The sequence below is a fragment of the Daphnia pulicaria genome, chromosome 7, assembly GCF_021234035.1.
Source record: "Daphnia pulicaria isolate SC F1-1A chromosome 7, SC_F0-13Bv2, whole genome shotgun sequence".
Classification (NCBI taxonomy): domain Eukaryota; kingdom Metazoa; phylum Arthropoda; class Branchiopoda; order Diplostraca; family Daphniidae; genus Daphnia; species Daphnia pulicaria.
Window position 1 is genome coordinate 18,255,080 of NC_060919.1, and position 11,032 is coordinate 18,266,111.

Sequence of the window (11,032 nt, forward strand, 5' to 3'; positions counted from 1 at the left end):
CTGGACTACCTTGTTTAAGAGCTTTCACCAGGCTTCCTTCGACGAACGAGAAAGCAAGAGCGCTATCGGCGTGTCGGATTTGTAGTCGAAGTTGTTGTAGTTGGAAACCGAGCTGTTCCCAAGAAGATCGAAGCTCTGGTTTACAGCGCTGAACAGCCGATTGCTGGCTGTGCGTCATGAGTCGGAGCAAATCGGCCCATCGTCGGTTGGCAAAGCAAGTGGAAATGTGCGACAAAAATTTCGCATTTTGCTGCAAGCTAAAAGTCTCTTCAAATAGTCGTTCGAATTCATGACGGATCGGAGAAATTTTCCATTTTAAGTCGACTGGTTTGTAGCCACCAAGAAGGTCGGCACTGTCGCTCTGTTGGTTTAAATTGATGACGAGAAGTCGATGACCAAGAAGCTGGGCTAGATATTGCACGGAAGAAGTTTTGCCTGTTCCCGTCTCTCCTACTAACAGGACCGACTCCAGTTGACGGACGCAGGCCGCCAATCGTTCCAGAAGCACCGATGAATTCCTCGTCCATGAAAAAGTTGATTTCGCAACAGTGTCGTTGATCTTGTATCGTTTAAGAGAAACTCGACCGATGCCCACAGAATCTTCGGAGATGTTGAAGACTGGTTTATAGGAGTTGCAGTAAAATTCTGCTTTAGCTTTGATCATATTCATTTTGGCGCCAATTTCTTCTGCTAGCTGAAGTCGCCGGTCGCCGTTAAAGACGCTAGCAACAAAGCAATCAAGAGCGTCTTGAAATATAGACAGCTGCGAAGTAATAGAGGTCAGCGAAGTATTGTCCAGTCGGAATTCTGCTGCAATGCGATTGCACCATTTGAAAAAGTCGCGGGGAGATAAAGAGCGGTCGTTGACGGTTAAACGAGTGCTAGATTGGTTTTCGTTTAGCAAATAATAAGCGTCTAGTAATTTTTCGGTAAGTGGGCTCAGTGATGGAAAGCGCGAGTCGATGACAGTCTGGAGCTCGCTTCGTGACAGAGGTTCCACCACAAGACGCCTCCACACTTTTTTAAGCATGGTGGCAGCATTGGTGGCTTGTCCATCAAATTGTCCGTGGGTCCGCTGGGTGGCAAATAACTGAAAGCCGGGAGCTGCCCGGATAACGTCACCGTGTCCTGGAACATTGAGTGTCAATGATTCGACGACAGGAAGCAGCATGGATACCACATCCATTGGTGCATAGTCAATATCTTCCAATAATAACCATCGTCCTTCCCTAACAGCCTGTGTTACAAATTATCTTTTTAGTTCAGGGCCAGTAAACAACCTTGATTAGAATTTTACCTGAGTTAAAACTCCGGCAGTCCATACGAATTCACCCGGTATGTCAGTTGAATGGTATGTACCCAAAAGTACTTTAGCATCTGTTTGATCACCCAGTTGAACTTTCAAAAGTCCCTGATTATGAATCGTTCTTCCAGTTAAAGAGGAAACGTGTTCAACCAATGTTGTTTTTCCTGGATTTTTAAGATGAAGCTGATGAACATTCATAACGCAAAGTTAAAATTCAATCTCACCGCATCCCACTGGTCCGGTGATGAGAACAGGCAGATTTGAAGTGATTGCAAGGGCCAAATTTTGGAGGTGGCTGCGTGTTGACGTCACTGGGACGACCATCTCACCTTTACTACGTTCCTATATAGAGAAAGACGACATCAGTAAGACTTACCATAACAGCACTATACACAAATCGAGATAAACTTACCTGAGAAAAGCATGGTAACAGCACACCTTCGACATCAACGATTGCTTTGGAGAGAATGTTTTTGCTGATCTCGCTAGTTATTTTCTGCAATCAGATAAACATGGTTAAGGATCAATCCAACTTTGCACTATAGAATTTAATAAATACATCATCTTTGATTGTTTGTCTGATTTCTTCTTGAAAATTCTCTTGTTTGACAAAATATTTCAAGCTAAATGTTCTGTTTTCCTCTTCAGAAACACTTTGCATAACAAGTTTCAGCTTCTCTAATTCTGAAATGCTATTTAGTCTGGCAACTGATTGGCAGACAATCCATCTGATCTCAGGATCAGAGTGGTTGGAAAATTTCTTTATGAAACAAGACCAGTCCCACATTTCCTTGAAGTGCTCAGGAGCTGCTTCAAGTAAATTATAGCTAGACACACAAAGATCTAGCTCTGAAACTTGTGATTTTCCTTTTTTGGGTTTTTTCTGTGGTGGTTCTGAGCCAGACTTAGATTGGAATGGCGAGGGATTGGTCTTGAAATATTGCATAATGAATCTGTGAAAAAACAAAATATTATAATAAATTAGGTAGAAAATAATTTTTTTTAATTTATTACTGTAAAACTCCTTTGTTTCTGGTAATGAGTTTTCCAAACAGAGCACACATAAGATGGTGCTTTACATCAGGTGACATCTCTACGCATGATGCCCGTTGTACTAGTTCAATAAGAATTGGGGAAAATATTCGTACAATGTCATCCAAAAGTGAAGACTTTTCGAAGAGAAGCAGCTGGGCCACGTCATCCAAGCATTTCTCCACAACAAATGGGCTCCACTTGGGCATAGTCAGGTAACTTGCTAATTTATCAAATTCTGGGCTGCTTGAAGCGAGATCTACCAATTGTCGCAAGGCCACTGACACGGAAAATTTCGTTAACTTCTCCATATCAGTGCAATTTGCGGATTCGTCTGTTATCACTCCCATCTCAAAATTGTCGAAAAAGACGGCAAAGCCGACTGAACAGTTTGTGAAAAATGTCCTTAGTTTTAACCAGAATTAAAAACTCGCGATTTACCACAGCAAAAAACTCAACCTGCTGAAGTGTGGCTTATTTCGAACACGTGTGTTGGAATTTCGTCTGCTAGTTCCCGTAGATCGCAGACGAAGCTTGCCAAGCGTTCCACTTCCAGTTCCACCCACCGTCCGATAAAAAGGCGCTGGGAATTGGGAAATTTCCTTTCTTTGATTTTTTGTTTGAAGAAGCTATATGCAAATCTTCAACAAAAGAATTCTGTACTATTCCGTTAATCGCTCAAACACATGCAGGACGACAAATTGCGGTTACAAATTTAAATTATCTATACTTACAGAATCGGACAAACGTAAAATTTTTAATTTAAAAAAATGATAAACAGATTTCAAAATATTTAAAGCAGCTCGGTCATAGGGGAAACTGTTTAAAGGGAAAAATATCACCTCCTTTTTTTTATTTTAATACTAAATTTTTTGCGATTAAATTTGAACCAACAGAATTTAAAAAATTTTAATGGGAACAATTTATTTATTTAGTACGATAGGTGGCATTGCATGCACTGAACTTAACTGTATTTCCCTTAGGGCATAGGACCTTAATAATGACGTTGCAGCACACCTGTACGTCCTGTGTTACGTTCACAGTGAATTGAAAGTAAAAAGACCTATGCATTAAAGGTAATAAAAAAAACGTGCGTGAATGTCCTTGAACTGCAGTCTGGCGACATATTGCCAGAAGACCAGAACGATCGAACGCGGACTGCCACGTTGCAGTCGTTTTATTCTCAGGTTGTCAGCACAACGCCCTTCGTTCGTTCCGATGTAAACTTCTAATGTTTGCGAGGCAGTGGCTTAAACAACGATTACATTACCTCAGTGCCGTATTAGTGAGTTTTGACAGCCGTCTTCAAACAGCCCTATAATTTACAGACGACGCTCTCTATATATGCCTACCTGTAAAGTAAACAAACTTCAATAGCGCTTTCTTTTCTGTGACAGTTGGATTCCTCCTCAACTCTGTACCATGATGCTGAGAATGCTACGAGCAAGAAGGAGGATCTTGAAATATCCTATTTTACTTGTTGTGTTTGGTTTGATTGTTTTTGGGATACGCCAAACACGTCATGATGGATCTGACAGTTCAGGACATCCCCCAGCTGAACCAGCGATCAATGATGGAGGCTTGGAAAAGTTTAATGAAATACAAAAAAAAATCATTCAAGGCCTGGATGCGAAGCCTGCTAAACCACCCATCATTGAACAACCATTTGTTGAACACAAACCAGAAAAAGTGGTGCCACAGAAACCAATCAAAAGCCCTGCTAATAAGTTTGACTTGGAAATTGCTGCTGATCTTAACAAAATTGAAAATGGCCTTGGTGCTGGTGGCAAAGCAGTAAAGCTTTTTGGTGCAGAGCTGCAAGAGGCTGAAGAAATCATGAAGAAAGAAGCTTTTAATCTCTTTATTAGTAATAGAATTTCTTACAACCGAACACTGCCTGACGTGAGAGATTCCATGTGCAAAGGACTTACCTACGACACGATATTACCTAGCGCTAGCGTTATCATTATTTTCACGAATGAAGCTTGGTCTCCGTTGATAAGGACTATTTGGAGCGTCATCAATCGATCTCCTCACCAATTCCTTAAAGAAATCTTGTTGATCGATGACTTCAGCGATCGTGTCGAGCTTCAAGGCAAGCTAGAGAGGTACATAGAAACACAACTCCCCTCCATAGTCAGGCTAGTCAGACTAAAAGAGAGGCAAGGTCTCATAAGAGCTCGGTTGGCAGGTGCAAAAGAAGCAACTGGAGAAGTCATCATATTCCTTGATTCTCACTGTGAGGTAATTAAATTCATATTTTCCCATTCCATATGTTAATCACTGAAGCAGAAAATAACTTTTTTTCGTCTTTGCTATTTTAGGCGACTCTTGGATGGTTAGAACCCTTACTACAGAGGATTAAAGAAGACAAGCGTGCGGTACTTGTGCCGATTATAGATGTTATTGACGATAAAACTTTAGAGTATTACCACGGATCTCCGGAAAGCTTTCAGATTGGTAGCTTTACGTGGTCGGGTCATTTTACGTGGATGGACATTCCCAAAAGAGAGATCAAACGCAGAGGCAGTCGAGTGGGGCCCACAAATAGTCCGACGATGGTAGGCTACAGAAAAACTATTTATAAAAACTTACTTACGTAATCCTGAATTTCGTTATTCTAGGCAGGGGGTCTCTTTGCTATTGACAGGCAGTATTTCTGGGACCTTGGTAATTTAAAGGAGCTGTGCTAATTTTAATGAAATTCTATTCAAATTTTCATTGAATTTCAGGGTCGTATGATGAAGGAATGGATGTATGGGGAGGCGAAAATTTGGAAATGTCCTTCAGAATTTGGATGTGTGGTGGCAGTCTCGAAACCATTCCCTGTAGCCGCGTTGGCCACATTTTCAGGTCTTTCCACCCGTACACATTCCCTGGTGCGTGCAAACAAAAATCTTCTCTTCTATGTATGTGGTTTCTGAACAGAATGCATTTTTTTATTTGAAATTACAGGTAACAAAGATACCCACGGAATTAACACTGCTCGCGTAGTAGAAGTCTGGATGGACGATTACAAAGAACTTTTCTACATGCATCGAGGCGATTTAAAAACAATCGACATAGGCGATACCTCTGCACGCAAAAAACTGCGTAAAGATCTGAAATGTAAAAGTTTCAAGTGGTATCTTGAGAATGTTTTACCCGACAAGTTTATCATGACTGAGCATTCGCTGGGTTACGGCAGGGTAAAAACAAAAATGTTAACGTGGCCTTTTCATTTATTTCAACCTTTACACATTTCTTTCAGGTTATGAATGACGCTTTTGGGAAGCAATTATGTCTGGACAACTTGCAGCGAAACGAAGACCAACCGTACAATTTAGGACAGTATCCTTGTCATGCTCAGATGGCTATGAGTCAAGTAAGTAATATTTACCTGTCTGAAATAAGATTAGATTTAATTCCCTTTTCATTCAACAGGTTTTCGCTTTAAGCAAGCTGGGCCAGTTGCGTCGCGAGGAATCGTGTGCCGAAGTACAAGATAACGTCTCTGCTGAAGCGCCAGTCAAGATGACAGGTTGCCAAGTGGATCCGCCAGAAGACCAAAAGTGGACGTTGTCTGAGGTTACTTTCCTCCGTTCAGTTTAAAAAGAGTAACAACAAATCTAAAAAAAGTTTTTTCTGCAGAACGGTGAAATAATTCACCAGCAAACAGGCAAGTGCTTAGACAGAGGGGACAACATGGAACAGTCTGATGTTACCGTGCGAGAATGCAACAATGGTCCCTCACAAATCTGGAAATTTGATCATTTTTACAAACAATGAAACATCGCAACGCTCTCTCAAAACAAAGAAGAACTTACCATTCTTTACCTCTCGGGAACTGGGCTCGCATTTGAATATTTTTAAAGTCCATCTAAGTCATGCGACAGCTAAATTCCAACTTGAATTCCAAAATTTAAACAATGTTAACATGTCAGATTTTTTTTTTTTTTGCATTCTCAAACAGATTTTTATCCTAATAACTGAATTGGTAAATCGGTATTTTTGTAATCACTTTATTTTCGTAATTCGACTTGAAATTACTGCCAAGTCTTTTTTTTTACGATGGTGCCTTTTTCCATCGCTCAAAGTGGCCTTCATACGTGTTTACAGAAATCCGTTGTTTAAACTTTCCATATTTAATTGGTTTATAATAATTACATATCACTAGGTGTACGGTTACGGTTATTTTTCGCTTTAGCGAAATACACGTAATTGTCATAAACATAAAAGATTTAAATCCATTTCTTTCGTTTTTTACCTGGAGATTCAGACTTGCTAGAATTTCAGTTAAGTTGATTCGTTGCTTGTGTTTTCTGAAGTTAAGAAGGTGTAGAAGTAGGGTTGATCGTGGAAGTGATACTCGCTTTTAATATGTTTGATGACACGACCGTCAACCAAATGACGTCCATAACGTTGTGCTTCCAATCTGTCACGAGCAAGACCAACCATGATCAACCAATTCACCAGGTCTGATCCAACGAACACGCTTCGGTACGTTTTCAAACGTCTCCTGTAATAATTAATAAATAATGTCATAAATAAAATGCAATTTCAAAATAAGAAACAAATTAGTAGATATTACCGTTTGTCCCGAACAAGATCGACGATGCACTTGTTCATGTGATAGGTGCGGAACTGCTCACAAGTTAATTTAGTTTCAGGACTGATGGCATCAGAGTGAGGTAGACCCAAAGATTTCGCTCCATCCCAGAATTGACGCCACCTTTAACAAAATAATAAACATAATACTGTTGCTAAAAATGAATAGATCGTAGATTACATTACGTACCTCTTCATTATCGGCGACACAATCAGTTTGTTGTCGAAGCCGAATATCATACAGACCAAAAACCCTTGTCCATAGTTTAAAACGCCGTCAAAGAAGAGCAGCTCTAGGTAAATACCACTAACTCTTTCTACAATGATGGTCCACATACAAAGAGCGATACCCTAAAAAACACCTTACGCAATAGAGGGAAGTTCGTGAGAATTTTCAAGAGTGCACTTACGACAAACATCGAGCAGGAAAGGATAAGTAAGAGCACAATATGCCGAAGGATCTGATACTCCTCGTGTGGATCGCTGGGAGAAATCGCTTCCTCTGGTTCCGAAGGCGATGAATTGTAGCGCTTAACTATTTGCACGCACTGCTGTTGTTTAGTAACGTCACAGTTTGGAGAAGAACAAAATTCTGTCGCACCTCTAAGGAAAAGGATAATTCTATCAAAACAAGTTTTAAGAAAATTTTATATTCTAACACACCCTTCTGCGTCGCTAGCGGAATATAGATCAGTAGACGATGCGTTGGGTAAATCCTCTGCTGCACTTATCTCCGCTAAGAGACCCGTCGTCTCCTCTGGTTGTCTTGCGTGCCCTATATTGGATACAAAATCGTGGGATTTTCTTCAGACACTCATCGTCTAGAATATACAATGGAGAGCTTACCGTTTCTCCGTAAAATATGTCCAAAGTCTTCAATGTCTAAAACAGGAGGGGTAGATTGCGTTGGGACTGGATCACTGGCGTGATCCGATTCGTCATCTATACGAAGTGACTGGTATTCATTGTATTTCTTCCCATATCGCTGCTGCATGATAAGGCTGGTTACGGTAACTGCAAAGAAAAACCAAGATGCGATAAGAATAAAATTTATTAAAGACGAACATAAAAATTTACCTAGGAACGATGAAATAAGAATCACAACTGCCACAATCGCTTGCGTTTGACCGTATTGAAAATTAGGGTCAGATTTCTGAGCGTGATCAGTTTCCGTGTCGACAGTTGAGAGTAGAACGGCTGCAATTATAGCAGGAATACCCCAGCCAATGCCGACAAACCATGGTCTTAATTTGAGGACGAAGCACAAACTGCGAGTACGGAGGAAATAAAGAGAGAGGGCAAGTAGCGCGGTCCACAAACGTGAACCGAAAACTCCTAATGATATGAAGATGAACTGCAAGTAAAGCTGCCAAGTTTTCTCACAACACCCAAGCGAGGACCACAAAATCACGCCAAAACATCCCAGGAACTTGTTAAAAATTAAACACAGTTTCAGCTATTGATGATTTTGAGTTTAAGGTAAGCACTTACTTGAGAAATAACTAAACAGAGTGTGAAGAAATGAGGAATCTTATTGCATTTCCTTCCGACAATGAAAATGCCTATCACCCACGCCTGTTTTTTTTAAATGACGAGATTAATTATCAAATCGACTTATTAAGACTAAAATTTATATACCGTGGCTATTAGACTGATAATGCTGATATCGAAAAGGAACGAATCTAAATCTTGAATGTAGTTTGATGGACTCAAATTGGTTAGAGTCAACATTTTGGCAGAAATGAACATAAGTGGGGCCGATAGAAAAGTTCCGGCAGTCACTGCACTGGCAACTAGATCCACATCCACGCCAAAGTGTGTAGCGTACACAAATACTCCCGGAGCCGTTGGGAATGTTCCATACAGGAAACCGAAATTAGAGAGGTCTACTGTTTCATTAACATCAGCACCGGGATCAATAATGGCAACGAACTCTCTAGTAACTAGAGGTAGTACCAAGCTTTGGCATGAAAAGGGAGAATAATTATTAAGTTTGTATCTAGAGATAAATTACGTCTTTACGAATTACGATCGACATACCATTTAACACAAATTAAGATGCAAGGTATTACGAGATTGGCACCCTGAAACTGGTGCATTTGACCAACCATTCGTAATCCCAGAAGAAAGAGTGCGGCTGCAGAGAAGGCAGAACCGAACACCTAATAACATTTTCAAAATAAATACAATTTGAATAAATGCAAAAGGAATTATGATTCTTACAAACCTTTAAAATTCCTTCAAGAACAATCGGTAATTGCTGATGGAAAACCAGATTCCCCACAATACCAAGGGTCGTCATGAAAACAACGGGATTGAAGAGGACTTTAACTAGGATACTTAAAATTAAGTAACTTGTTGACTCTGGTTTCTGCCTGTTAGAATCACTGGAATCATTCATGGGATTAAGAGCTAGAGACATCATCTCTGCTCTACGCTTCCCCAATTCCATGAAAAGAAATGCTATAGGATTCAAAATTACCAATGATATTGGTGCCATCAGGTATAAATAACTAGGGTATGCTGGATGTGATTGGCTGTAAAGGGCAGCTACAATTGGATAGCCTAATGCAAAATCATTAGACTGGGTACAAAAAATTGCAAGGAGCCCTGATTTTGACATGTCAACAGGTCTTGTGACAAGTAGTGTTATCACAAGAACCACAAGGAAAACCGATGACTTTGCTAAAAGAATGGCAAGTAAAAATTCCCAATTAACTGAGCTAAGATCAAGTGTGGCCATAGACATGAAAATAAGAGATGGTAAAGAAAAGGTTCCTACGAAAGTATTCAATCCTTTGGCTTCTGTGGCTGAGATTATGTTTAATCTTCCCGCCACATATCTAAAAGAAAAAATAATGCATGACATTACACAGAATGTGGGAATTCACTCGCAATCATACATACCCACAAAGAATCACAGCAAAACATTCTATTAGAGCTGGGTATAAGTTATCAAACGAAACTTCCCCACTTGAAGGGCTTTCTGTTGGTGTCATAGTAGTGAATTTTTTATCTGTTGTTCCAGTCCTACAACAGAAATAATATACTTTTAACTAGTTGGTTTCGTATTTTTGGTACAGCCTACGCTATTCAACGCGTCTTCTAACCTACAATGTCCACACATGTTCAAGTTTCTGAACCTACCTTTCATGTGAATAAAAGATATGCACTACAGTTTTCTCGATGCGATTTTAATTTAATCAAAGTTTAGTTTGCTACGTGGTATAGGTTGCCATGATAACAGAGAATAGTATCGCGAACTGATGACGCGTGAACATAGATATGGACAAAACGGTAAACCGCCTACTGCTAGTGCCATTCAATGTAAACAAACTTTCCCTCGGGAGTCGGAGAAGAAGTCATCTATCGGGCGACCTTGGCGGTAACTTAATATTCACGCTTTTTCCTATTTAAATCTATGAACTGTAGGTCTAGTTAAAGTTCTTTGAAGCTTCAAGTTGTTTTCAACAACAACTAGATAGCAAAAATACAATAGCAAAATCAGCTTAGAAAACACAAACGTCTAGGGGCTTTCCCAATAACTTTCGAGAATTACAAAATAAATAAATTGAACCAACTTACAGTTTCTCGTGTTCTAGAAATAGCTTAAGTCGACTTTTCGTTAAAATAGAAAGTTGACTTGTGAATTGATTTTGTTATTTATCACTGCGTTTAAACGACTGATGTATTCATGTGAAGAACGGAAAATCAATATGATTCTTCTACATACGCTTCGTAGAACACTGTAACAAATAAACGGGGAGGCATTTCTTATAGCGCCTAATTTTTCGTTGTTATATAACTTATCTAACTCATCAAGTCACGTGATTAGCCAAGCATGCATTCTAGCTATTGCTAGAATTCATCATTATTTTCATTGAGTCATTCAACGGTCCCCAAATATTTCAGTGATAAGAAATAAATAATTGGTGACACATTTCCTTATGCTCAAGACGCACGCCTCTCGGTTTAAGTTATTTAACAAATCCAAATGGAAAATTCTTCGGAATTCTATTAGACGTAGAAAATATTTAATGCCTTTTGATATAGCCGATGCTGCTGGTCTCCAATGAGGTTTCACCTGGTTTTACAGGTTATTGCACG

At 39.7% G+C, this 11,032-nt stretch overlaps 3 protein-coding genes across 4 annotated transcripts in view; 1 reads left to right on the forward strand and 2 right to left on the reverse strand.

Annotated features, from left to right (window-relative positions):
• LOC124348815 (midasin-like) overlaps nucleotides 1-2,898 on the reverse strand; it is a 28,848-nt gene extending 25,950 nt beyond the window's left edge. The window contains exons 1-6 of the mRNA XM_046799091.1: nucleotides 2,321-2,898; nucleotides 1,866-2,259; nucleotides 1,719-1,802; nucleotides 1,531-1,648; nucleotides 1,298-1,470; nucleotides 10-1,237 (exon numbers count right to left, since the gene is read on the reverse strand). Of these exons, the coding sequence (XP_046655047.1) occupies nucleotides 10-1,237; nucleotides 1,298-1,470; nucleotides 1,531-1,648; nucleotides 1,719-1,802; nucleotides 1,866-2,259; nucleotides 2,321-2,688 (2,365 nt within the window). The 5' untranslated portion in view covers nucleotides 2,689-2,898. The remainder of the gene's footprint in view (nucleotides 1-9; nucleotides 1,238-1,297; nucleotides 1,471-1,530; nucleotides 1,649-1,718; nucleotides 1,803-1,865; nucleotides 2,260-2,320) is intronic.
• Nucleotides 2,899-3,321: 423 nt separating this feature from the next.
• On the forward strand, nucleotides 3,322-6,555 carry LOC124348915 (polypeptide N-acetylgalactosaminyltransferase 1-like). Its single transcript, XM_046799314.1, has 9 exons — nucleotides 3,322-3,623; nucleotides 3,736-4,582; nucleotides 4,663-4,899; nucleotides 4,963-5,008; nucleotides 5,071-5,217; nucleotides 5,294-5,526; nucleotides 5,589-5,702; nucleotides 5,762-5,905; nucleotides 5,969-6,555. Exons 2-9 carry the CDS (start codon nucleotides 3,761-3,763, stop codon nucleotides 6,104-6,106), a joined length of 1,881 nt encoding a protein of 626 aa, XP_046655270.1. The 5' UTR covers nucleotides 3,322-3,623; nucleotides 3,736-3,760; the 3' UTR covers nucleotides 6,107-6,555.
• On the reverse strand, nucleotides 6,283-10,630 carry LOC124348874 (integral membrane protein GPR155-like). 2 transcript variants are annotated; one of them, XM_046799238.1, is made up of 13 exons: nucleotides 10,511-10,630; nucleotides 9,833-9,955; nucleotides 9,153-9,768; nucleotides 8,966-9,087; nucleotides 8,564-8,885; nucleotides 8,417-8,500; nucleotides 8,003-8,354; nucleotides 7,772-7,939; nucleotides 7,589-7,700; nucleotides 7,336-7,528; nucleotides 7,116-7,276; nucleotides 6,909-7,049; nucleotides 6,283-6,836 (listed from the first exon to the last, which is right to left on the reverse strand). In XM_046799238.1, exons 2-13 carry the CDS (start codon nucleotides 9,922-9,924, stop codon nucleotides 6,614-6,616), a joined length of 2,586 nt encoding a protein of 861 aa, XP_046655194.1. In that variant the 5' UTR covers nucleotides 9,925-9,955; nucleotides 10,511-10,630; the 3' UTR covers nucleotides 6,283-6,613. The 2 variants fall into 2 exon arrangements, with proteins under 2 accessions (XP_046655194.1, XP_046655192.1); XM_046799236.1 differs by lacking the exon at nucleotides 10,511-10,630 and adding an exon at nucleotides 10,073-10,266.
• Nucleotides 10,631-11,032: the final 402 nt, after the last annotated feature.